The 27329-nt window shown below is 41.4% G+C and overlaps 1 protein-coding gene across 1 annotated transcript in view; it reads right to left on the bottom strand.

Moving 5' to 3' along the window:
* Nucleotides 1–6438: 6438 nt before the first annotated feature.
* Nucleotides 6439–27329, bottom strand: part of ANKRD10 (ankyrin repeat domain 10) — a 44073-nt gene continuing 23182 nt past the window's right edge. Inside the window, exons 4-6 of the mRNA XM_065407287.1 lie at nt 20981–21201; nt 11341–11436; nt 6439–8038 (exon numbers count right to left, since the gene is read on the bottom strand). Coding sequence (XP_065263359.1) covers nt 7572–8038; nt 11341–11436; nt 20981–21201 — 784 coding nt within the window. The 3' untranslated portion in view covers nt 6439–7571. The remainder of the gene's footprint in view (nt 8039–11340; nt 11437–20980; nt 21202–27329) is intronic.

The following is a 27329-nucleotide window of genomic DNA, read 5'->3' as shown; positions in this document are numbered from 1 at the left end:
AAAAGCTTACCTTTAAATAATACACATATTATAGTTATACATGTGTAGTTAAGCACTGGAGCAAATTATCTAGGCAGGTTGTGGAATCTATCACTGGAAATTTTTAAGAACAGGTTAGACAAACACCTGTCAGGGATGGTCTAGAAGATAATACCTAGTCCTGCCTCAGTGCTAGGACGAGATAACCTTTTGAGGTGTGACAAAGTGAGAATTTTTTGTAATATTTTTATGAAGCCTGTGTGTGCCTCAGTTTCCCCTGTAAGCTGCATTGTTATCTCGGAGTTGGAAAGGAGCTGTTTGCTCTCAAGGCAGATGAAGACGTAGATATGGGGGTCGCTGAGCTGTCTGGGTCTTGGTCCCCCATTGATGAAGCCTCTGAGGAGAAAATGGCAAATCCAGTTGCCTGAACAGTGAGACTTAGCACACAGCGACCCAGAGAGCTATGGACTTCCTCACCACTCAGCAGCTCAAGATCAAAGGACTAGAGAGGTATGTGGTGGGGGATAAGTGTTCGCTGCTAGAGGCAGTCAGGGCTCTAACCTGAGGTTCTGACCACAGAAGTCTAACAGATGGAGAAACAAAACTTGAACAGTGGAGATCACGAAGCTTAGCTTGGCTTGGTGCTGAGCTACCCAGAATGGACTATTTAACCTTCAGTTCCCTATGCTAACCTAAGCACTTCCTATGTTGTGTTCCAGATGACTAATAAACTTTCCCATTCTGACAATGCTGTGTGAGTGAGGTGCATTCATCCCTGAAGAGTGTACAAGTCTCCATCAGGGGTCTGTTTCAGTTGGACTTGCTAAACGGAGCTCACTGCAGGCCCAGAGGGCCAGTCTAAGGAAGTGGGGAAGCCACATGGCTTACCCTGGAGGAAGAGCAACACTCCTGGGGCAGGGACTGGCACACCGAAGGGTTTCCTCCTAGAGACTGTTCCAAAGCTGGAGCCATAGCATTGATCCTGTGGATCCGTGACAAAAGATCCTTTCCAGGCCTTCGTTTCTAAGATTCTACACTTCAATACTAGTGGTGGCCAATGAGAAATACAGTCAGCATGCCAAGCAGTGGTCTCAGCACACCAGCAGCCTAGCCATTGTCAAGGTCTCCAACTTCCTCCCACAACCCAAATTCTGCCTGCTTGTGACACCAAAATGAAATGTCACTCACTGTAAATCGGGACCTTCATAGTATTAGGATTAATTGGCTGATACATCTGCAAAGATCAATATGATGAATCTGCTGAGATGAATTTGCTACTGCTCTTCTCTTTCTGCTGAGGGTGGTGGTATGGGGGTGGCTGGTGTGTGTGTGTGTGTGTGTGAGAGAGAGAGTGAGTGTTCAGGGTAGTGGGTCACAGGGGCAGTGTTTCTGGAGGCCTGGACAGATATGGTGTTGAAGACAGTTGGAACCCATCAGGCCTGAGGGCCTCAGTCACATTTGAAAATGGAATTTAGCAATCTAAGTCACTTAGGCGAGCAGAGCAACTCTAAATATCTTATAAAATTTTGGCCATAGAGCCTTAGCAGGTGAAATGCCTACAGCACTTGTCTCAGCTGTGATACACACAGCAAGGTACCAGGGGCCCTGTTAAGGCAAGGCCTGATGAACACAGCACTGTGTCGCCCTTCATGGAGTCTCTAATTATATGACCATTGTTCTTCTTCTTTCATGTTATGATCAGCAATGAAATAGTTTAAAATGTTGACTTTTAACTTTAAATTAGGCTTCAGAGTTAACCCAGTTACTGTTCACACCTCTTTTAGCACTATTGTTTCAGGCTATCTGCAGATGCAGGCAGACAGCCCTCCATCACTTTAATTTAGTTCACATTCCAAAGGTTGTTTTCATAGCCGTATTTGTTAGAGGTTTTTTTTGTTTGTTTGAAAGTTGAGTTGTTTGAGCATAAGATGCAGCCATGAGGAAAAAGTCTGTTTTCACAAGCTGATGTAAGCCATTCTGTTCAATCCCTGTCATTAGCTGTCTCCAGAATTCTGAGGCAGGCCCAGTGCATTATTGGTGCAAACATGGCAGACTAGAGATGGTTACATTTGGGACAGGGTAAAACATTGTTTTGCAGGCCAATCCAAAAGCACTAAGGCAAGTGTGACTGTAAGAGCCCCTCAGTGTCAACTGGCAGAGGGCCCACTGTTTTGTAAACCCCTACCAGGTCTGACACACTCACTACTCCTAACACATTGCCATCTGTAAAGTGTCGTGTGTAGTAGCAAATGAAAGCTGCTGACACGTAGATCATTAATAGCACTGTGTGATGTATGGCTGGATGGTGTGTAAAAGATTGTGCATGTGTATGTGCTGGAAATATGTACCTAAAATATGTGTTTGGGGCAGACTTGATAAACAAGTTTGTCCTAGGCAAAGGAATATTGCATCACCTGTTTGCCTGTGTCTGTAATGTAAATTGAGCAGGGGGATACCAGAGTTAATGGGCAGTTCATTTGCATCTGAAGTAAACACCAGTTGTCAGGAGGAGGAGGAAGCAGCCTGGCATCAGCCCCCTGGAGCACAGACAGCAGTGGGGAAGAACTTTATCTGGAGAGTCAAATGAATCCATTTCAAAGGTTTACTGGACTATAAGAAGAGAGGGAGAGAAGCCCTTTGTTATCCATCACTGAAAGAACAAAAAGATCAGGCTCTTTGCATCGATGAGTGGTGGATCCCCAACTAGGTGGGCTGGTGCCACTGAGAAGTAGCGTTGGGTAAGAAACTTATCTTAAGAATTGTAACTTGTTAAGTTTTAGACACTAGAACATATGATTATACTTTTGTTTTATTTGTAACCATTTTCTGTTTCTATTGTCTCTACTTAGTATCACTTACATCTCTGTTCTTTATTAATAAACTCATTCTTGTTTTATTATAAATCCATCTCAGCACTGTTCTGTTAAAGTGAAGTGTGCATCGTCTGCTGGGCCAAAATGCTGGTGTGCAGGGCCGGTGCAAGGAAGTTTCGCGCCCTAGGCGAAACTTCCACCTTGCGCCACCCCCCCCCCCCCCCCCCCGCGGCAGCTAACCCACCCCAGTATGTAATGGTGGGAGCTGTTGCCATCTATGGAGGGTGAGGAGTCTTCGTGGGCTAGCCTGTATTCCACCTGGGTGCCACTGCCTGTCAGGAATTTAATTTGGCAGTTCCTTCACAGAGCCATGAACAGAGGCCTATTGTTGATGCAGTTTTTGGATTCCCCTTACAGTTGTTTTCCTTGTGGTGAGAGGAAGACCCTGGCACATGCATCTTGACAGTGTGCTGTCCCTTTTCTGCCTCTTCCAGTATGTCTTGTTGAGGTTCTGTCTTTCACTTTTCCCCACACCTTTTTATTTATGCATGTCCTATGAGCCCACGAAGTTGCAGAACCTCCTTGTCAGCCTCCTTCTGGCTTTCAGCTAATAGGCCATATATCCAATCAAGAAGGAAGAGGTTGGATGGAGGGCTTATCTGAGCCCAAGACTGTGGGGGTTGATTTTGTGCACTTGTCTGTTCAAGTCTCTGGGAAGTTTCTCTGGGCAGCATCCATTAACTCTCTGAACTCATGAGGAGCAGTGGACATTGTCCAGGGATCTCCACTTGGTCTCCCCCTCAGAAACACTGATTGTAAACCTATGAGCCTCACTTCCATTCATGTTTTTTCATTTGTCGTCCCACAGAATCAGTTGATAAGATGTATTGCTTCTGGTCCTTTCCCTCTAAAGAGAGGGAGGTCCTTTTTGGTTCACTAGATAAGTCGCCTTCAGGGATCCATGTAAGTACATAGGGACAATATAGGCCTAACCCTACGCTGAGACACCTGACCATAATGCTAGGCCTGAGATCCCACTTGCTCCAGACCTAAGCCTAGACTTTGGGTTCCTACCTGCCCCAACCCTAACCCTGGGAGTACTATCTACCCCAGCCATAACCTGAGAGACTTTTTCTGCCCCAATGCTAACCCTAGGGTGGGAGGCCCTACCTGTTCCAACCCTAACCCTAGGCTTGTGGGACTATACCTGCCCAAACCATAACTTGTGAAAGTTTATCTACTCCAACCTCTAACCCTAGAACATGGTGCCCTTCCTGCCCAAACCCTAGGCTGGGGGGTGGGCCCTACCTGCCCTTCAATGTAACCCAAGCCTGAGGCACTTTTCCAGCCCAATTCTAACCCCGGCCCTCATTCTCATCTGAGACACTTTCTGGTCTCACCCCAATCCTATAGTGGGGTACCTCCCTGCCTGCCCCATCTCTAACCCTGGACCAGGGGGACCCTACCTGCCCCATCCGTAGCCCAGGCCGGAAGGGTGGAACACTACTTCTAACCCTGATCTTAGGATGAGGTGCCCTATCTGCCCTTCACCTAACTGGGCTGGGGGGACCCTACCTGCCCCAGCCCCAACCTTAGTCCCCGGAGACCATACCTGGCACTACCTCAGCACCAACCTACATAATTTTGCAATAAACTGATGCATACTAGTTCCATTTTTAGGGTACATATGCTTCCCTTTCCTTACACTGATTGGGTAGGAGCAAACCCCAATCACCTCAACAATATTACACAGCTCACAAACAGACCTCTACCAACTAGTCTCACCTATTGCATATACCATTCAATATAGCTACAACCCAGTGACTGCAGCTGCAGTGCATGCAGATAATTCCCAGTGGGTATTGCCATTGCCATGGGGCAGAGTCAAGGTTGGGTGCACGTTTACCTTAACAGTGTATTTCTTGGTTTTCAGTTTAAGTTTTGCTAAACTCAATATTCTGGAAGGATATGAGCTGTCACTAGGAAACTAACTGCATAAACATTTATTGCCATTTGATTATATGTAGTTCAAATCTATCTGCATTTTTTCTGCCAAACGCAGCACATTTATTCCACTTGCTTTTCGTTAAGCAAAGCTGCAGCCCATCTTCTGCCATCTAACACAAAATTACCATTGAAGGCAATGGAGTTACAAACATGTAAGATAGCAAAATTCATCCTCCTATTCAAAGCAGCAAAGCTTATTTATACTAATTATTAAAAACAGCCCAATAGCCTTTAACTCTTATCAGTATTCAATCTCAGACCAGGAGTATGCTCCAACTTTCTCCAATTCTCTGCCTTTGTAAACAGGGCTATGTTAACAGCCTGCACTTCTCACTTTCAATTCCAGCATATAAACTCAAAATTGCCTCATCAATCTCCTTCTTAACTCACATACTGCACTCTTGCAACCTTATTTTGCTTTGAGGACTTCAGTGGACCTTCCGTAAATTAAAAACATACAGACGACATCTTAAGAATTTACAACAGGCAGCAATCAAGGACCTCAAGTTTCAGTTTTGGAAATTTAGTCTTGGAAGCAATAAAGTATTTGAATGAGAAGAGGGGTCTGAAGAAAATGTTTCACAGGTAGGATATAGATGCTCAAGTTATTCAGTCAAATATTTCTGAAGAAAAATGAGTGTCTGAAATCTGTTTAAGTAATAGTGAATGAAAGCTGAACATAGTACTTATTTCCTTAAAAGCTTGTCTGACAGGAAATTTAAGTCTTGAGTTATACTTCACTTGGGTATATAAAACCTCATTGAAAACTATAAAATGTAGCCAAGCAACATGTGTGCAAGATTAGTTGTAACCTGAGGAGGAAAATCCAGACAGCACACTGCTATAACTACTAATGGCTTTGATTTGTCCAAACATGTCTAAACAAAAGCATATGTAAAACTCTAAAATAGCACTTGGAAAAATGTTTTAATCAAGCTTTAAGTCTTAAGTGTTAGTTTGACCAAAATTATAGAATGCTAGAGGCGCCATGCTTCAGGTGAGATTTAGGTTCCGCTGCACATCTCATTTGTCCCCAGAAGTTAAGTGCTTGCATTATTCTGGCCAACTGCTCCATTTGCTTATACTGTCATTGTAACTCAACTAATATCTAACTCACTACACTTTAATTTGCTTTGTGGTATTTTATATCAGAATGGTGATATATGAAACAATATTGTAAGTTCTATTAGAAAATATTGATTTTTCAGACTTTTTCCTAATAAAATGTTTAAGGGAAAACTGAGTACTACACAATTTCAGTGTGAAACTCAGAGCTAACATTTCTGATCTTTCTTTGGAGCTCAGGACTGATGTAGTCTTTACACATACTGTAGAAAACATGTACAAGTATCTTTGAAAGAGCGAAGAAATTCAGTCAAAGATAGCTTGCCAGCCTATTTACCTTCTTTTTTTATAATTCCACATAATGAAAATAAACGAAAATTCCACACAGGGATTAAGAAGGATTAAATAGGTAAGTGAGATTTGACGTTAAAATTATTAAACACTTGTTCATATAATCCATGAATGTATCACTTCTAAATAAAATAAATCCAGATAAAATAGAGGTTTTTTTTAAAATCCAATTTGTAAACATGCCTTTTAAACAACAAAAAATTGATACAGTTCAAAGGACTTACTGGCTTTCTCTTGTTTAATATATTCTCCCACCGTTCGTTTATCAAATCACAAAAGTAGTATCTTACATTATTTAATGTTTGTACAGAGCACTTGTATGAATTTTTACTTTTGTAATAAGCTTTAAATACAATGTATTTTCAGTTAACATAGCCCTAAAAGTATCTTAACTGGCTAGATATACACAGCATTAGATTTTCAAAGCAGTTGTAAAAAACACAAAGCAAACAAAATATATGTACAGTATATCAAAATCAGTCAAATATTTTGACCTGATGATTTCTATAACAAGTAGCAGTAATTTTAAATTGCATAAAAAGCAAAAACAGTGCCAACATGCCTCCAGGCTGTGAGCTATGGTAAAATATCAAGCACACATTTAAAGTAGAGAAGCAAAATAAAAAAGGCCAAAAATCAGAACCAACCCTGACTTGCAACCGAATATGGATAATCTGGTTTTCCACTTCTATAATGCAAAGGGCCCTAACAATGAAGAAAATAATTCCTATGCTACATTAAAGTGAAACATTTTTCAAAAGTTTGTCATTGCATTTTTTGTCATAGAAAGTAAAGATGAACTTTCAATTCTATTAAACGCACAAATTTGTAAATCAGAGAAACTCCTTTAAGAACAACACTTTTCAAACCTTGCATAGTGACAGCTGGCATTGATGTTGCTACCATAGCTTCAGCAGAAAATACAAAAAAGGAAAATATTTACTTCAAGAGTGATGCACAAACACACAACTTGTTTTCTGCACAAAATTCAACACAGTTTGATCATATTAATAAGAGGGAAAACATTTTTAAAAAAGGGGAAAGATAGTGTTCACTAGCTTGGAAATAAAAAAAAAAAAAAAAAAAAAGAAAGTACAAAACCACAACATTCCATAGTAAAATGCAAAGAATAAACATTTCATTGTAACACCACCTACTTGCATCACTAAATAAGCCCCATACATGCAACAAATTAGAACTATAGTAGAAGACTGTCAAATGAAAGGTTTACTTTTTATATAAACAAAGTGTAAAAATAGTAATAGTTGCATTCTTCAGATTTAATGCTAGGTGAGGATTTTTTGCCACATTTGCTAGCAATTTCAACATGAATTTGACAAACAAGAATATGTTAATTTAGGAACCATGATAAAGATACATTGTGCCTAAGACAGTATTATCGTATTTCTGTTCAACTTTAACAGAATTGGAATGCTCAACAACACTGTTAAGTTCAGGGATGCTTTCAGCAGTATCCCCAAAACCATGATAATGCCCATAGTGCAAAGTATCTCCAAGATCTTCAACCCATGACGGCCTGTTAGACACAAAGCTACTTGGGCTTCCATTCAGATGCAGTGAACCACACATATCGGCAGAAGTATTCATGGCTTTTTCTGGTTCTTCAGTGCCATTACTGGTGTGAATTCTGTGCCTATTGGCAGAAGCGACACCAGGAGTTATTCCATTAGGTATTAATGTTAAACATTCTTCATGCCTGGCATCCATTCCATTGAACTGTGTTATGGCGGTGAAGTCCAAATGTCCATTGATGGTACATCCATTTGTCAATGCATTCAAAACGGAGCTACTGCTATTCATATCTGCATTAAGAAATACATCTGTCACCAAAAATTGAGAATCAATGGAAATACATAAAAATGTCTCCACTGCACTCCACTTTGTTTTTCAAAACCTATGTATGGAAACTTGGGGGGGGAAAAAAAAAAACAAAAAACCACCACACACTTGAGTGCAAACCTAATTTTTATATTCCATGTCAACATAGGTGGTTTAAAAGTAATGTAATCTGACTTTGATCAGTAAATTTGAAAGCTAATTTCAATTTCAAAAACATAACTGCTAACTAAATTAGAAATGTAAATATATATAGCTATGCTAATCTTTCTAAGACAGTGTGAATTTTAGAAAAATAAGAAATTAAGTGACAAGCGTAGAGTAACAAAGCAGACAACATTCCAAATAGTATTTTGAGAAACAGGACAAAGGCTTTTGAAGTTAAGATACCTTTTTACACAAATTTAAAATCCACCTGGAACTAAAGAATCTCTGTGTAAGAACTGAAATTTGAGTGGACTACAGTTTTTAGCAGTGGTGATTAATTTAAGTTTCTTGCTTCCTCTTTAGTGACAGATCTCAGGTAACAGTACACATTGAAGCAGGAAATATGAACAAGCTTATGTCAATGGGGAAGCTAATATAAAATGTTTCCTAAGGTTGTATATCGAACAATTAATTTCAGTATAACTGGTAGTTTACTTGAGAATATATTAAGCAGGAAAAATGTTTTTTCTTAATGATAGATTTGTAACATCTGTACAATGCACATGCAAAATGCGATACAACAGCAAAATGCACAGAAATACTAAAAACATGCATGCAAAAAACAGACTGGTTTAAGCAATTTCTCGTTTGAATTTTAGTAATTAGTACACTAATGACCTTTTTGGTAAAACTAAATTTCAGTCAAGTTTCAAATATAGGTTTTTGCAGTTGTACTCAAAGTACTAGCACAAAAAATAGATTACTGGGTGTGCCCTAAAATTACCTATTGGGGTGTATCTGCGTGTGTGTGTCTCTAACGATAAGCAGGGCAAACCTAGAAACTTTAGCTCTGTATTTTGATATTTGAGCATTTTACATTTTCTGTGTCTCTCTGAACATATACACATACATTTATGTATATATTAACGCAGAAATCTTTGTGTAGAAAAGTATCATTTGTTTTATTTCTAGCTCAGGACAGGTTTCAGAGTAGCAGCCGTGTTAGTCTGTATCCGCAAAAATAACAGGAGTACTTGTGGCACCTTAGAGACTAACAAATTTATTAGAGCATAAGCTTTCGTGGGCTACAACCCACTTCTTCGGATGCATATAGAGTGAACCATATATTGAGGAGATATATATACACACACATACAGAGAGCATGAACAGGTGGGAGTTGTCTTACCAACTCTGAGAGGCCAATTTGGCAAGACAATTTGGTAAGACAACTCCCACCTGTTCATGCTCTCTGTATGTGTGTGTATATATATCTCCTCAATATATGGTTCACTCTATATGCATCCGAAGAAGTGGGTTGTAGCCCACGAAAGCTTATGCTCTAATAAATTTGTTAGTCTCTAAGGTGCCACAAGTACTCCTGTTATTTTAGCTCAGGACAGTTAAGTATTCTTAATAAATTGCCAGATTTTAAAACATGGGGTCCTTGTTTGAAGGAAAGGTAATGAGTACCACTGTTTTACACCGAAGAAGTGGAAAGTTGTGGTTCTCCACGTAAATATAAACTGATATACATAATATGACATTGGTATTTCACATATAGTAACGCACAATGCCAAGAAAGTGAATGAATTGACAGTTATCTGTGACACTAAGTGCAGCAACTGAAGTTTCCTACTTTATCCCTAAACTGCTTAAAATAATCACATTAACTAAACTTATTAGCCACAGAATCCGGTTGGAGGTCAAGTTAAAAGGGGGGGAAAAAAAAAAAAAAAAAAAAAAAAAAAGTCAACACATTATGCCTACTAATATTGTGACGAAGACGCACATAATAAACACATTATCAAATTTTTAAACTGGAAAAAGTGCAGAGTTATGTTTTAAAATTGGTAATTTAGGCTAGCTTTGCCAAGTGGATGACGTTAACAATGGCATTTATGTTAGTGAATATTCAAAAGCAGATAGTGAATAGTTCTAGTGATAATTATAGCATTTTTATATTTGTTGAAAATAAGGACCCATAACAATACACAATATTTATGAAAGAGAAAGTCAACTACTTTTCAATAAATATAAACATTTGGCAACTATCACTGGAGCTTTTCATCTACTTTTGGTGAATCCGACCAATGGTATCAAGCAGAAACATTTTATCATAGTATGACTTACAACATGAATATTCATTTCAAAATTTAATAATACACTAAAATAGTAACTCCTCCCTTTACCTACCAAGTGGATGGACAAGCTGACCCAAGACAATTTTTCTTAAGACAGCGTAACTCTATATACGCTCTCAGGTTATTAAAAAGCATCTTGATCAAGCGGCCCCTGAAAAAATTAAAGTACTAATATGCACTACTACTAACAATATGGCTGTTTTCATGAAGACTGATACAAAATCCAAACAGTTTCCAAGATTGTTCCAAATGGCAACTCATTGAAAGTTCCATGGCATCAATAGTCTTTTATCCACATAAAACAAAAGCAATAGCTGTTCACAACATGATTTCTACAGTCATATTGCTGTGTTTGAACAAATATTGAACACACGGTCGATAAGTTTGGACTATTATTTTTAGCATATGTTGAGCTGGTTTGAAACTAGCTAAGAGGTACCACACATTGTTTCAAGAACTATATAAACCATTAGGATATACTTTTCCTTGTACAATATTGGCAATTAAGTCTATTTGGTACCAATTAAACCAATCATTTAAAATACCTCTGAATTTTCCTTTAAGCTGCAAACATAGTAACTAAAAACAAGGCACATGAAATGTAAGCCTTTAATTAAAGTGAAACAGCCATAGTGAACTTCTATTTAGATTAGATCTATCGATAAGGTCTCCCTTATACCCTTGCAGTGTGTTCTATGAAACAGCTAATCTTCAATATCTACTTAAAAACCCAAATATAAGAGCTGTTACAGTAATACAATAGTTTTCAAGACTCTGGACAACAGTGTGCAAAAAATAAGATGTTTTATATTTAAATTAGAAATAAAATGCATATTGATTCTTGCAACGACAGGGAGTTTGCATTGCAGAAACTGTGTAAATTTCAATCTCTTTTGGTCCAACAGAACCACTCCCCTGTTGTTTGGTGTCTTCAACCATTTGTATGTTGTTGTAGTTAACAGGAAACTGTCCACTCCCACCTGATACAACAGCAAGCTCTTTATCAATGTGCATATTGTCAGCATCATCCTCATTTCCTCCATTCATCATTGGTATTAAGCCATCAAAGCTATGAGCTGGTAGAAAAAGAAGGTTAGATTTAGTTTCCAGAGCACATTTGAAAACGCGTAGCCAAGCCATTAAACTGAAGTGTAAATATTCTCATGATTAAAATGAGAAAAAACCTGCTATATGGAAAGATTAATTGTATGCGCATAAAATAAGAAATCTGAGGGGTGCATGAAGAGAACTCTGGATTAGAAGTGACTGACTGTGGCAGAATTAAGGATTTGGCAGGGGACAGGGGTTGGCAGCCCTGGGGATCCTTTCCAGTTTATATCTTGCTTTTAAAGCTCATGCTTCAGGGCTTCAGCTGGTCACACACAGGGGTCAAGAAAGGATTCTCACCCCCAATGTATCCTGGGGGGTGGGGGTTAGTCACCCTCCTTTGAAGCATCAAAGATGGCCACAGATGGAGATCAGATCCATATGTGGGTTTGGCAAGAAATATCCCCCCAGGTCAGATTGGCAGTGAAAGTTCAGGTTTTGCTGTTTTTGCCTTCTTCTGTAGCATGGAGCGCAGGTCACTTGCCAGGATTATCTCACTTCATCAATTCCCTGCCATTGCAGGGACCTCAGGCATTGATGTAAACTCAGTTCCTCCTATTTTCTGTCAGTGGCAACATAGTAGTTTAGTCTCCTGTGTGCTGTAATACTTTAGTTGTTGGTTTTAGTGTGTGTTGGTGCTGTTTGTTGCCCATCGTATACAGAAGACCAGACTAGATGATCTGGTCATTCCTTCTAGCCTTAAACTCGGACTACGACTCAACACAAACTAGATGCTCCATGACATTCAAGTACATTAGATTGATTTTTCTGGTGAAGTGAAGTGAAATAGTTGACATTTCAATTACCCATCATTAGGCTTCAGTTAGCACAATGATATGAGAGAGAGCAATTCATACTTCTCAGAGAACATTTCTAGCTTGGGATCAGACACCAGTATATTTGATGCAGATTCTGAATGCTATCTTTGGAACCATAAAGACTATAGACAATTAGTCTAGGACAGTGTTTTCCAAACTTGGGACACCGCTTGTGTAGGGAAAGCCCCTGGAAGCAGCGGCCATTACGTCCCTCGGCCCGCGCTGCTTCCAGCAGCTCCTATTGGCCTGAAGCAGCGAACCACGGCCAGTGGGAGCCGCGATCGGCCGAACCTGCGGACGTGGCCGGTAAACAAACCGGCCCGGCCCGCCAGGGGCTTTTCCTACACAAGCGGCGTCCCAAGTTTGGGAAACACTGGTCTAGGACATGAAGCCTACCTGCACCAGAGAGTATTGGTGGCCTTCCCTCACCAATGCTCTCCTTGTTTCCCTCTGCCTCCAGCACACCTAAATGTAACTGGGCTCCAAAAAATAGCAGAGGGAGAAAGAGAGCGTGACCCAGTGTGGCGCTCTAGAGGCTATACAGTCACAGAACAGGAGTTATGTAAGATAAGCAATGCCCTTTTTTCCTTCCTGGCTTTGCCTCCATAGAGCTTTGCTAATTGTCCAGTGGAAGAAGCACTATGCTCCCCAAACTGCCTCTGTTCTTGCTACATTGTACAGAGAAAAAAAGACAGCTACCTTTTCCGTAACTGGTGTTCTTTGAGATGTGTTGCTCATGTCCATTCCATATTAGGCGTGTGTTCTCGCCACATGCACCAGTGCCCTCAGCAGTATCCGTAGAGGACTGGCACCCACATGGCACAGTGTAAGAGGCGCTGCTGGCTCCCCCAACCCTCAGTTCCTTCTTGCCAGAAACTCCGACAGTGGGGAAGGAGGGCGGGTTGTGGAATGGACATGAGCATCACATCTCAAAGAACACCAGTTACGGAAAAGATAACTGTCTTTTCTTCTTCAAGTGCTTGCTCATGTTCATTCCATATTAGGTGACTCCAAAGCAATACCTCTGGAGGCGGGTAGGAGTTCACAGACATGTAAATTGCAACACAGCTCTGTCAAACCCAGCGTCGTCTCTGGCCTGCTGAGTGATGGCATAATGAGAAGTAAACGTGTGAACAGAGGACCATGTTGCAGCTCTACAGATATCCTGGATAGGGATGTGCGCCAGGAAGGCCGCTGAAGATGCCTGCGCTATAATCGAGTGGGCTCTGACAATCGGTGGTGGCGGAATCCCAGCCAGGTCGTAACAGGTCCTTATGCACGAGGTAATCCAATTGGAAATCCTCTGCGAGGACACCGGGTGACCCTTCATCCTATCCACTGTAGTGATGAAGAGTGGAGTTGATTTTCGGAAAGGCCTGGTACATTCTAAGTAGAAACCCAAGGCCTTCCGGACGTCCAGGGAGTGAAGATGGCTCTCCTCACTGGTCTTGTGCAGTTTGGGACAGAACACCGGGAGGAAGATGTCCTGGTTCATATGGAAGGTGGAGACCACCTTTGGCAGGAAGGCAGGGTGGGGCCACAACTGAACCTTATCTTTGTAAAAGACTGTGTATGGCGGTCCTGAGGTCAGGCTTTAATTTCAGAGACCCATCTTGCCGACGTCACCGCCACCAGGAACGCGACCTTCCATGACACTGGGAAAGGGAGCAGGAACCCAGTGGCTTAAGGAGCGGGCCGGTGATCCTAGAGGACCAAGTTAAGATCCCACTGCAGGACAGGAGTCCATACCTGCGGTAAGAGTCTCTCGAGGCCTCTCAAGAATCTGACCGTCATGTCATGAGAAAACACTGTCTGGCCCTGGATCGGTGGGTGAAAAGCGGAGATGGCCGTGAGATGATCTCTTATGGAAGAGTGTGCCAGGTCCTGGTTCCTCAAATGAAGCAAGTAGTCTAAGATAGACTGTATGGAAGAGTGCGAGGGAGCGATGCCACTCTCGGACACCCAGCAGGAAAACCTCATCCACTTGGCCAGGTAAGTCAGTCTGGTTGAGGGTTTCCTGCGTTCCAGGAGGACCCATTGGACCTCACCCTTGTAAAGGTTTCATCTGCAGACATGCAAATAGGGTGAGAAGTCTGCAGACTGTCATTGAGCCCAACTTCCTCAGAAAACTGCCTTAGTAAGTTCTGTCGACTTGCCTTGAGGTAGACAAAGCTAAATCCCTTGTGAAATTTAGGATAGACATTATGAAAGTCAAAATCTTAACTGGAATAAGGTCTGATTTTTTTCTTCACTCAGACCAAGAGAGTCTTGAAGATGGAACACTTCTTTAGGGCATAACTTAACCCATGTTAAGATGAAATTCCTATAAGCCAGTCATCTAGGTATGGATAAGTCTGTAAGCCCTGATGATGCACATGAGCTGTGATCACAGCCAAGGACTTGGTGAACACCTTAGGAGATGCCACTCTCCCAAAGGATAGTGCCATCTATTGGTAATGATCATGGTACATCACGAAGTTGTGGTAGTACTTGTGCTAATCAAGTACAAGTGTAAGTAAGCAAGTAAACAAAGGACCCAAACCAATGCAGAACCAAAAAGGAGTTATGTTTCCCAGGAGAAACCATGTGGAATCTGATTTTCCCTTGGGCATTTGTTCAGTTTGGGGAGGTCTATAATAGTATGCAGGTCACTCTTCCTTTTATGAAAGGAATAATACTGGGAATAAAATCCCTTTCTCCTGTAAGGGTCTGACATTTTCTTTTCTCAAATTTTACTATAGCCAAAACCTTGTCCTGTAAGTTTCTTATGAGAGGGATCCTTGAAGAGAAAAGAGAGAGAGCGAGCGAGTGTGTGACACACAGAGCCTGGAACTGGAAGTCAGACCCCCCGTTTGATAATTTCCCAGCTCCAACAGCCCAAGAAAATGGTTTACTATGGTCAAAGAAAAAAAAAACCCTAAGGACAAACTGTCTCCAAAAGGGAGGCACATAGAAGGATCTGTTTACTTAAAGCCTGGGACAGGGTCATCTCTCTCATCTTCAAATTGCTGCTTGGCAACAATGCTGCCTGAAGCAGAAGTGAAGTTCCTTCATCTATCTCCCCTGAAAGACATAAGGCTACTTTCTAGTTTGGATTTCTATGCAGAACTGACCCATAAATAGATGGCTGAGGCCTGAAGCAGTTGATTTAGTCACTTTCAGCTTCTCCAGGATCTCATTTGTTTTTGGATTAAGGAGGTCCATACACCCACAACAGAGATCCAAAATCTGTGTCTAAGTCTCAGAGGAAATGCTTAATTCCTAAATCATACATGTCTTCCTAAAGACACTATTGAAGTTAAAGATCTCTCAGCAGTGTCTGAGACAATGGGGATCTTTGCCAGCCTGTGCCAGAATCTGGCTTTCCTAAGGAAATGGGAACTGAGCAAGGAGCAGAAGTCAGTCTTCTCAGTTCCAACCCTTCACATCACCAACCCATAAAACTTTAGCACCGGCCTTCTCTAGAACTAGTGCATTAAGGATGCACTATTATCACAGATCCACAAAGTCCAGTGCTCTAGAACAGCTCTGGAATAGTCCCTGGGAGGACCCCTTCATCTGCCAATTGACTCACATTGTGCAAATCCTTGGGCTTCCTGTTCACGAACCACATTGTCAGCCTATGAGAACACATCTCAATCTTGCTCCAACCCAATCAGGTTATACAAATCCTCCAGCATGGTGACCCCTGCGCTCTTACCCCATCTGTCAAAACACTCTCCCATCAGGGTGGTGGCTTCCACGTAAGTCACATCCTAAGTCTTTTGCACACTCTGAAACCTTTTCCTAAATGCCTCAGGAGTCAATTCAAACCTGAGCAGCAAAGCTTTTTTGAATAGTTCATAGTCCCCAATATCAACTCCATCCATCTGGCTGTAAGCCTGTATGGGTTTGGGACTGAGTAAGGGGGTGAGACAGCAAAGCCAGTCCACAGGGTTAACCTGGTTCAAATCACAAGCCTTTTCAAAGGCAGTGGTAGGCATCTACATCCCCACCTCCTTAAACTGGGGCAGCAATTTGGTATCTAGGTTCCTTGCGGACTTGGCATCCCATGGCCTCTCCTCACATATTCCTCTGTGGGTCCTCTTGCTCCTCTGCTTCTTCATATCCCATTCATGCTTTCATTGCTTCTTGCAGTCTTCCAGCAACTTCGCTCTCAGCTCCAACTCCCATTGCTTCAAATCTGTTCATGGGGAGCAAGGTCATGAAAGTCCCTTGCTGGATGGGGAACTGGGTCTTGTGGACACCCTGCTGCTGCCCTGGCTGCTCTCTCTGGTGCTGTTTCTGGATTCTGTTGGGGACACATTTGGGGCTGGAACTTGCCTCTTAAACGGATCATTCTTCTCCAGCCATGCAATCAGCTGCATCTTCTTGATCTTCCCAATGCCTAACCCTCTCCATGCACAGGTTTGCAATATTCTTTTTAGGGAGATGGTTATACACCATTTTCTGGCTATTTCCCTTGACTACCCTTGTTTTACTGATGCTAGACACGTACTACAACATACTTCTGGTGCATTCAGCAACCAACCATCCTCTTGGTGCATTCAGAAGCCATCCTCTGCTACCACCTGTCATGGATCCACAGATCCAGTGCTCTGAAACAGTCCTGGGAGGACACCCCTCAGGGTGCCAGACCTCCTTAGGATCTCACTTTTTCACTAGGGTAAGACACTTGGCTTCCCTGCATCCTCAGAGCCTCCAGCACCCCTACTTCACACCATGAGCTCTCTTCAGTGAGTCCACCTGAGTTGTACACCCGAGAGAGATTTGTACACCCAAAGGGGGCAATGCACTCCCACCTTCTGCATCTGTAGTGGCTCTTGGCAGGCATTGAAAGAACAGCAGGGTTTATTAGATGTCTGGAACATAGCATAGAAAGTCCTTGGTTAGCATAAAGAAAAAAAAGTTAGAGCATGCTCCACTCTGGTTACCCAGAGCCCAGCAAAGCAGTGTCCACCCCTGGCTCCCGCTCTCTCTCTCTCTCCATCCTCTTTGTTCAAGTTCCCAAGCCAGTTCTATCAGGCCCCTCTTCAGTCATTTGTTGTCCAGCTGGTCAAATACGGCTGGCGTCCTGCAGAGGCGGTGGACCATTCATGGTCATTAGCTGCTAGGTACCAAAAGTCTTGGTGATTGGATTTGCCATTGTCTTCACAGACCCTCCACTGACCTGGGCCCCAAACCCGACAGAGCTAGGCGCTATTCACACCATTCACATGCCTGCCCAAGAGTAAACAGCCTTTTCCCAACCACCTAGTTATCCATGCAGCATATAGGGGAAACTGAAGTGCACACAGTATTCATAAAAAATATTAGCGAAAATTCCTCACTTCATCACAACTACCTTGGCAACAATGGCAGGGCAATCAAAAGCTAGCAACCCCAATAAGGAATAATCACAGCTGGGCACAGAGGATGGTGTAGAAGCTTCAGAAAGCCCTCTTCTTTGACACCTTTAGAGGCATTTCTTGGAAATCATGCTGGATGTATCAGATGGATGCCTTAGTGCAGGAGACTAAACCAAATGGCCCAGATACAAGGAAGTTTTCTCCTTGAGGACAATTAAGATCTGGGAAGGCCAACTGCACCAAGGTCTGGCTGAACCTCTTAGAGCCTCACCTTAGCGCAGAGCAATTTTTGAAGCCATAGAACCCAGAGAAGTGCTACCCCTAGTTTCCCACCAAAATCTCAGATACTGCAGCCTCTGAAACTTCTTGAAGGGTTCCTACAAGGCTATCTTCTGCAAAGACTGACTTCTCTGCCTGAGAATCTAGGAAAATGTGGTGCAGAAGTAGGTTTCACAGACACACCACCTCATGCCAAAAAGATTTTTAGCAAAGGCTTTTCCAACTTCCGGGCTGAAGGAAGTGATTTTGGAATACCACTTGCTGGTCTCGCTGGTCTTTTGGGGCCCTTTTAAAGAAGAGCCAGCAGATGTTCCAGGATTTTTGCAAAACTATCTTCTTTCAAGTACGTAAAGACATTGCTCATGCCCAGGTCAGTCATTTGAAAGGGAAAGAATCACATCTTGTGAATCTCTGCTTTTGTAATGCTGCAAAAGGAATCCTGTTGGATCACTAATATCTGTGACTTCTGAAAACAAACAAAACCGTGTCTCATCATCATTGGCAATCCCTCTATTCGAGGATGATCTCTAACATGGATTTACATATGGGTCCTGAGATGACTTATGAGTCTGATCCTGGAACCACAGATCTCCCCACAGTAGGTATAGACATCTCCTGGTGGGTCAGCTGCCTGCTGAGAAAGTTCTTTTTCCTTCCTTCTCTCTCTCTTTACAGCATCGAGGGCAAGGCGCTTCTCCTCGAAGTGGACCACTGCCTGATGGAGGATGCGCTGCCATTGGAGTCGGTTGGTGGCTTGCTCCTTCCAGCTTATGATGTCCACATCAGTTTTCTTCAGATACACTTTCAGGGTGTCCTTGTAGCGTTTTCTCTGACCACCACGGGATCTCTGACCACAAGTGACTGGAAAGTAGAGGACTTGTTTTGGGACACAATGTCCAGCCCAGAAAGCATGAGGATCATTGCTTCAATGCTGGGGACATTGGCTTCAGTGATGATACTGGCGTTAGTGCAGTGATCCTCCCACTTGATGCGAAGGATCTTTCGGATGCATCGTTGGTGGTACCTCTCCAGACTCTTGAGGTGCTGTTGATAGGTCACCCAGATTTTGCAACCATAAAAGGAGTGTAGGAATAACAATTGTCTTATAGACCTTGGTATCCTGCCGTAGGTCACCGTCTGTGAAAACACGTTGGAGCAATTTCCCAAAGGAAGCACTTGCAAACTGGATCCTGTGCTGGATCTTACTGTCGATTTTTGCATTTTGAGAAAGTTGACTACCGGAGGTAGCAGAAGTGCTCAACTGTCTCCAAAGTTTGTCCCTCGATGATGATTTGTGGTGGATTGTGTGCAAGGCCTGAAGGAGGCTGATGGAGCATTTTAGTCTTCTCAATATTGAGTGAGAGTCCTAAGCTTCAATAAACTTGTGCAAAAAAATCCAATGTGGACTGAAGGTCATTCTCAGTGTGCGCGAGGATGGCACATCAGCCTACTGAAGATCAGTAATGGACGCCCTGAGGACTTTAGACTTCACGCGGAGACTTCGAAGATTAAAAAGTCGCCCATCCATTCTGTATTGAATGTCAACTCTATTGGGGAGGTGGCCTTTAAAGAGGACCAAAATGACTGCTAAATAGATGGAAAACACAATTCGGGCAATAACACATCCCTATTTAACCCCAATTTTGATGACGAAAGCGTGCATCTCCAGGCCATTACAGAGAATGGTGGCAGTCATGGAGAAGCCTTAAGACCTTAATAAATTTTTGGAGCGCAACCAAATCTGGCCAGGACCTTCCACAGGGTTTCGCCTGTGGAAAACCTTGTCTAACAAACTATTTGTACAGGATTTTTTGGGAAGTTTTTAACTACTGCATAATGCTGAAGGGAAGGAAAAATGTCCCCAACTACAGCATATGGAAGACAGAAAAACAGTGGGATTGTTGGTGAGGGCAGCTATTTATATTCTGGGTCCTTTAAGAAGGCCATATAGCTAAGCACACAACTCCTATTGAGAAGGCAGTCAACATTACATATATTATATTAAGCAAGAACTAGGCAATGGCAAACAGTTGAAGAACAAACAAATGATGGTTATGAATTGGACATGGCACTGGTGAGGCCTTAGCTGGAGTACTAAGCAGGACTGGACAATTACCTCCCGTGTTGTAAGACAAGCGAGGCAGATGTCCTGCTCTACTAGCACTGGTGAGGCTACAGCTGGAGTACTATGTCCAATTCTAGATGTCACACTTTAGGAAAAAGATGTAGACAAACTGGAAACTGCCCAGATGAGAGCAACAAAATGATAAGAAGGTTTAGAAAACTTGATCCATGAGTAAAGGTTAAAATACTGAGCATGTTTAGTTTTGAGAAAAGAAGATGGAGAAGGGGGAAGGAACCTGAGAATAGTGTTCAAATATGTTAAGGGTTGTTATAAAGAAGATGGTGATCAATTGTTCTCCATGTCCACTGGGATAGGATAAGTAATAATGGGCGTAATCTGCTCCAAGGGAAATACAGGTTAGATATTAGGGGGGGGGGGGGAGGGAGGAGGAGAAGAAATCATCTTTGACTCCAAGGTTAGTTAAGCATTGGAATGGACTTCCAAGGGAGGTTGTGGAACCCACATCATTAGAGGTTTTTAAGAACAGGTTAGACAAACATCAGTCAGGGATGGTCCACATTTACTTAGTCCTGCATCAGCACAGGGGTCTGGATCTGATAACTTCTCCAAGTCCCTTCTAGCCCTATATTTCTGTGATTATATGATCTTTATGACAGAAAGTAGCCAAAAGATGCTCCACAATCCTTTTATGAATCAACATCTGAGTCAGAAGAGAGTGCACACATTCCCTCCAAGTTACTTCCTGTCCATATAGCTCTAGGACTTGCAGAAGTGAGGCATGTACTCGCTAAGAGTGGGAACCTACAAAGATAATTCTTTAAGGAGGCCACCAGTCTTGTTTTCATAATTATTTTATTCATATTTGATTCATGTATCCCTTTTTAGGGATGTCAAAAATAAACTTTATAGCCCGGAGTACCTTCTCTTACTCTCACAGTCAACAGTGATATTGCCCCTCCCACTTTTAGCTCTGAAATCTCACCTTCAGTCCTAGCTTTCTTTACTCCAGCAGAATCCACATCTTCAAAGGATCTCTTTCGACTTGTCCCACCATTGACTGGATTGGGACCTCCATTTAATGTGCCATTGCTAAAGAAACGGTTCAGGTGACAGTTCTGGAGATTCAAGAGAAACTGGGCACACTCTTGGAAGCCCTGGGTATGTGCAAGATCTGCTGCTGTCAGTCCACTGGCATTTCTCAAGCTGCACAATACAAAGAAACTGAATTACACTCATTCATCAACCCACCTTGACTGCTGCTGCTGCTCTTACTGACTAACTATCTGCAAGTGATGAGAGAGAAAGAACATAAACTTAGCAAATTTCCATTAAGGAATTATTTATCAATCTTAGTTTTAAAACTAACTTAGCCTTTGCACATATCTGGCTTCTAAGCAAAATTTGGGAGACAATATACTTTTCAATAAAATCAATATACTATGTGTCTTTAAAAAAGTATCTTCCTATTTAAACATCTCAAAATGCTTAATTTCTAAATTACAGTCTGAAGCATCTGACCTTTACACAGACTTCAGACTCCTAAATCTAAATCTTGAAATCTATCACCTTCTGCAGCTTATTTTGACAATCTATTTCTTTATCTTGAGTAAAAACCACCCTCAAAACAAACTTAACATGACTTAGCAATTGTCCATGGCATTCTGGTATCTAAGACAACAATAATTAACATCACTCATCTTCCTAACAATAAAATATAAAAGCTATGCTTAGTTATGCTTTCCTTATGATTTGTTTTTTGCTCTTGTTTCTTATTTCAAAGTGTGTGACATTATAAATGCTGGGGACTTGTTCTGTTATTTCGCTCAATATTGGTCCAAGATGGAACACTGGCATTGAATTTTCTAATTTAGAGAGATTATGAATTAAATGAAGCTAGATAGGACACCAACAGTTACAGACGAAAGTTTCAATTTGAAAGAGTTCTCCCTTTGCCCTTCCCCACTGATAAGAATTTACATGAATGGCCTCTGACAACAGTAAGCCTATCTTTAGAAATATGAACATTGAAGGGTAATAAGAAAATGTAACAAAAAAGTGTAGACAAAGGGGGTTGGCAGCAGCAGAATTAGAGGGAGGAATAGAGAATGCTGATGAATCTTTCCTAACTAGATACACCATGAAACAAAACTTCCCAGCCAGAAAACTGGATCTTTACTTCTTAGATTTTGTAGTTTAGGCAAGAAGCTTATTACTTTAAATTCCTGAAAATAAGGAGATGGACCAACAGAGGGATAATTTAGGAGATTAACATACCCAATCCATTGAACTGTCTCCTTTGTTGAAATTCCCCTGAAGTATAATAAATTGATCTTGCCAAATACATGAAAACAAAGGAACTGAGCAAGTTATAGACAGGATCTAAATTATACCAATGCGACATAGGTAGAATAATGTTCTTTTCAATTTAGTCAGAACTACTATTTCATTATTAACAAGCATGATGTACGAATAATTCAGAAAGGCCTGTGAAGGACAGCTGACTAGGTCCAGCATGAAACCCTAAACCTTGACACAGACTGGACTATGGAATTTGAAAGGCTATGGACTAGGGGTGTTTCCTAGAAGATTGTAGTTTGCTTGCCACACTGATCAGAAAGGAGGTAAAAATCTTTACAAGCAGAACTACCACTATACCAAGACCAATTTCTTAACAGAAGGATATAGCTAAGCTTAAATATTATATATATATATATATGGCACACAATTTGGTTCACTTCCTTTGGTCGCCACAACCAGAAACACCACTGACTTAGGGAAATTAAGAAGGTCTCCTTCTCTACCAGAATACTCAAGCCATCCCCTATGGGCCTTGCTTGTGCTAGCTTACCTGTCAGCACAGATATTATTTAACAGGTGCTACAGAAAACCCAAGATTAGAGACTTCAAACAATGCAAGTTTCAGGAACATATCCTTTGTTGAACAAAAAGTTAATAGCTCCCTCCGATCAGCTCAGGATCAAGTGAAACCCATAACCACTTAAGTCAGTGTCTCCTAAAGAGTGGGTCATATTCCCTCGCCTCACTGGAAAAGGGGCATGTATGCAAAGGACTAGATGAATGACAGACTGGTAAATTTCCTCCTGAGTCTCAGCTTTTATTTAAAAAAAAAAAAAGGCTCTAGCTGTTATGGTTGTGAAGAAAACCTTTTAACATGAAGCAAATGCAACTGATGCAAAGACACCTGCATGGGTTTGCAGACACCCTCAAGCAACAGCTCTAAGATGTGGATTGCTCCATTCATTTCAATGAACTCAGATACCAATGATAAATAACAATGTTGACATTTAAAAATATTATTAAAACTACTTCACTGCTCTAATCAGTTAAGAAAGGAGGGTAAAATGGTAAGAAGAGCTACACCAGCATTTCCCAAAGTGGCAGATGGGGAAGAAAGACTATCCAGGTGGAAGATGTATAAATTAAGATGCTTAGGCCTTTAACACCACATAGCAAGGTTGCAGAAGGGCACACCTACTTTCATTTTTCCTGAAAGAGGTTTTAAGTTACTAATTCCCAAACTATTTAAATTAATGGGGGAGAAGAGAAAGCGAAGACAGAACTAGTCAGAATTTGTTTTTAAAAGAATGGTTTCTCCCTAACTTGAAGGTCCAGGCACTTTGCCTTCTATGAAAGAGCTATCAGACTACTACTAGTAGTATTGCAGTAGCACCTAGGGGCCTTGATGTGCTAGGTACTATTAAAAAAACACCCAACAAAAACACGGTAGCTGCACCAAAGAGCTCATAAATACATCTTGCAAAAAAAGGATGAAAATTTCAAGTCAGATCTTAACTAAATAAAGCAAATGGGAATTCCCTACTTCAGGAGGCTAGTAATGGGAAGAAAGAAGAGGACACAAACAGGAACTGACTGAGGGGGTTCCAAGAATCCAAGAGACCATCAAAGAATAAAAAAGTCTAGTAAAAAATAAACCTAAACAGGGCCCAAGTTTGGGTATCTTTTCTTACACATATCTAGAAGGGAAGTTTGTTGACAAGAGCACAAAGTGACAAAGAGGCCACAGCACTGTGAAATACTAATGGAAGCTAACTGATAGAAAGACTGAAAATGCTCAATTAGCAATCTGCATGGAAAAGACAGGAAAGAATCATAGGGATTATTATAGTTATACTATTTGGATAGAGGTCACACACCTTACAGATTCAAAATTAACCTTCATAAGCAAGCAAGTGGATTTTCCAAGTAATGTCATGGAAAAGACTGGTGAAAGCTGCTGCCATCCACCACTGAAAGCAATCTGAGTACACAATGAATTGCAATATTCTCACAGAATCTTCTAAAGGCCCTGAGTCAGAGCATGAAAGAGCATATTAAAAAACTAAGAGCTCCACTGTACCTTTTAAAAGCACTGGTCTGGATGGGGGCTGGTGCCGACCTGGTCTGCACTACCTTAGGAGCAAGCACATCCATTACTATACCCCTTCAGGGGCTGCAGCAGGTATTCTCTTCTGTGGCTAGCCAGTGGTGCTGCAGATTTTCAGAGATGTTAGTAGCTAGCTCTGCCCATCCCTTGTACTAACATGAACATAAAACACTAAACTATGCCCAGATCCTGTAGAGGGATGGGCATGATTCACTGCACCATCCCCTGCCCTTTCCTTACACTGTGTCCAAGGGTCTGGCTACAACTTGCTTCTCAAGTCATTATAATCTGAGCTCCTATATTAAGTCTCCAAAAGGCATTTCCAGATGAGAGTCAGAGTTCTAAGTTTCCTCTAGCAGGAAGGGAAAAAAGGAGTGGAGTGGTAAGCTGAATACTCCTTTATTAAGTGAGGTGGACTGTGCCTCTTACCACTGAACAGTAACTAAATGACCTGTATCAATTTCTGAATTAGTACAGGTGGCCAGGAAATAGAAGGCAAATCCAAGATTGTGGAATGTGACTGTATGCCAGGGTTCACTGGAAAACAGAAAAGAGGCTACACTGTTTCCAACTAGAAGACTTACTGGAGGATAGTACTAAGGACTACAAGAAAGATTATTTCTCAAAGGCGAGTCAGATTCTCGGCCATGACGCAATCAGAGGTGCCTGGTCAACTGATGAAGAGAATACTTCACACTCTCTCTCATACCTACTTGAAAAAGCAGTAAGTCTTTATAAACAACACAGATTCTAACAAGGCCTTAAGAAAATAAGAATGGCCATATGGGGTCAGACCAAAGGTCCATCTAGCCCCAGTATCCTATCTTCCGACAGTGGCCAATGCCAGGTGCCACAGAGAGAATCAACAGAACAGATGATCATCAAGTGATCCAGGCCCTGTCACCCATTCCCACCTTCTGGCAAGCAGAGGCTAGGGACAGCATCCCTGCCTTCATGGATCAAACCCTGAAGGGCAATGAAATTTAAGAATACACGCCAATCTATGGGCAACAGGGAAGGGAGTTCTCTCAGACTTCAGGTTTCCCCTAATCTACTGTCCCAAATTTTTAGAACACTACAGAATACTCTAAAACCAAATTTTAGACATGGCTCTGACCAAACCCTGACAGGCCTGAACCCTGGGCTCGGACATCTCTTTCAAAAGAGCCCAAAGGCACTGGTTAAAGATACACTGCCATCATGCAGCTGCTGATCACTAGCAGCAGATGGGATTGCTGTACTTAAAAGTTTACAACACAGAATATGGAACCCAATCTGACAAGTCTCACAAAAGGCTGTAGAGAGAGGATGAACTAAATTTCTAGAACAAACTACAGAACTATCCAAAGGTAATAATGGGGGACTTTAACCATGCAGACACCTGTTGGAAAAGTAACGCAGCAGAACACAAAATGCCAAATAAATTTTTGGAATATACTGGAGACAACTTCTTGTTTCACAAGATGAAGTAATCAACCAGGGGGACAGTCCTTTAGAATTGATTCAGATTAACAAGAAGGAATTAGTTACAAATCTGAAGTCGGAAGGTGATTTGGGAAAAAGTGACCATGAAATGATGATTTCATGATTCTAAGGAAAGGAAGGAGTTGCAGCAGCAGAATAAGGACAATGGATTTTAAAAAAGCAGACTAAAATTCAGAGAACTAGTAGGTTAGGTCCAATAGGAAAACAATCTAAGGGGGAAAAATGTTCAAGAGAGCTGGTGGTTTCTCAGAGACAATATTAGAAGCACAACAGCAAACTATCCTGATGTGAAGAAAAGATAAGAATAGTAAGAAGCCAATTCTGCTCCAACCAGGAGCTTTTTAATGACCTGAAAAATTAAAGGAACCCTACAGAAAGTGGAAACATGGACAAATTTCTAAGGACGAGTAAAAAAGAATAGCAAGCATGTACATGCACAATCAGAAAGGCACAAAAGGAGTTACATCCAGCAACGGGCATAAATTTCAATAAGAGAAAATTCTATAAATACATTAGGAGCAAGAGAGAAACAAAGAGAAGTGTAAGTCCACTACTTGGCAGGGAAAGAGAGCTAACAGATAACATCAAGAAGGCTAAGCTGTTTAATGCTTATTTTGCTTCAGTCTTTGCTAAAAAGATTAATGGTGACCAGACACTCAACACAATTAATATTAGCAACAAGAGGGAACCAATATAAATCAAAATAGGACCTTTGAGAGCTCATGGAGGACAGGTGAGTCAGATCCCAGGCTACTGGAAAAGGGCAAACATAGTACCTACCTTTAAAAAAGGTGAATAAAGAGGACCTGATGAATTACAGACCTGTCAGCCTAACTTCAATACCTGGAAAAATATTGGAACAAATGATTAAACATCAATTTTTAAGCACCTAGATGATAAAAGGATAAGTAATAGCCAACATGAATTTGTCAAGAACAAATCATGCCAAACCAATCCAATTTCCTTTTGGCAAAGCTACTGGCCTAGAGGATGGGGGTGTAGCTATAGATGTGATATCTTGGTTTTAATATGGCTTTTGACACAATCCCACATGACAGTTTCATAAACCAACTAGAGGAATGTGGTCTATATGAAATTACTATAAGGTGGGTACACAACTGGTTGAAAGACCGTACTCAGAGTAGTTATCAATGATTCGTTGTCAGACTGGGAAAATGTATCTAATGGAGTTCAGCAGGGTTCCATCACTATGTGCTATCTTCATTAATGACTTGGATTATGGAATGAGGTGTATGCTTATGAAATCTGCAGATGGGAAGGGTTGCAAGCACTTTAGAGGCCAGAATTAGAAATCAAAACAACTTTGACAAACTGGAGAACTGGCCTGAAATCAACAAGATGAAATTCAATAAAGACAAGTACAAAATACTATACTTAAGGAAGGAAAAACAAAAACAACAAAAAAAGAATCAAATGATCA

The sequence above is a fragment of the Emys orbicularis genome, chromosome 1 (genome assembly GCF_028017835.1).
Source record: "Emys orbicularis isolate rEmyOrb1 chromosome 1, rEmyOrb1.hap1, whole genome shotgun sequence".
Taxonomy (NCBI): Eukaryota; Metazoa; Chordata; order Testudines; family Emydidae; genus Emys; species Emys orbicularis.
Note: the sequence above shows the minus strand (reverse complement) of the source record. Positions and strands in the feature narration are given on the sequence as shown.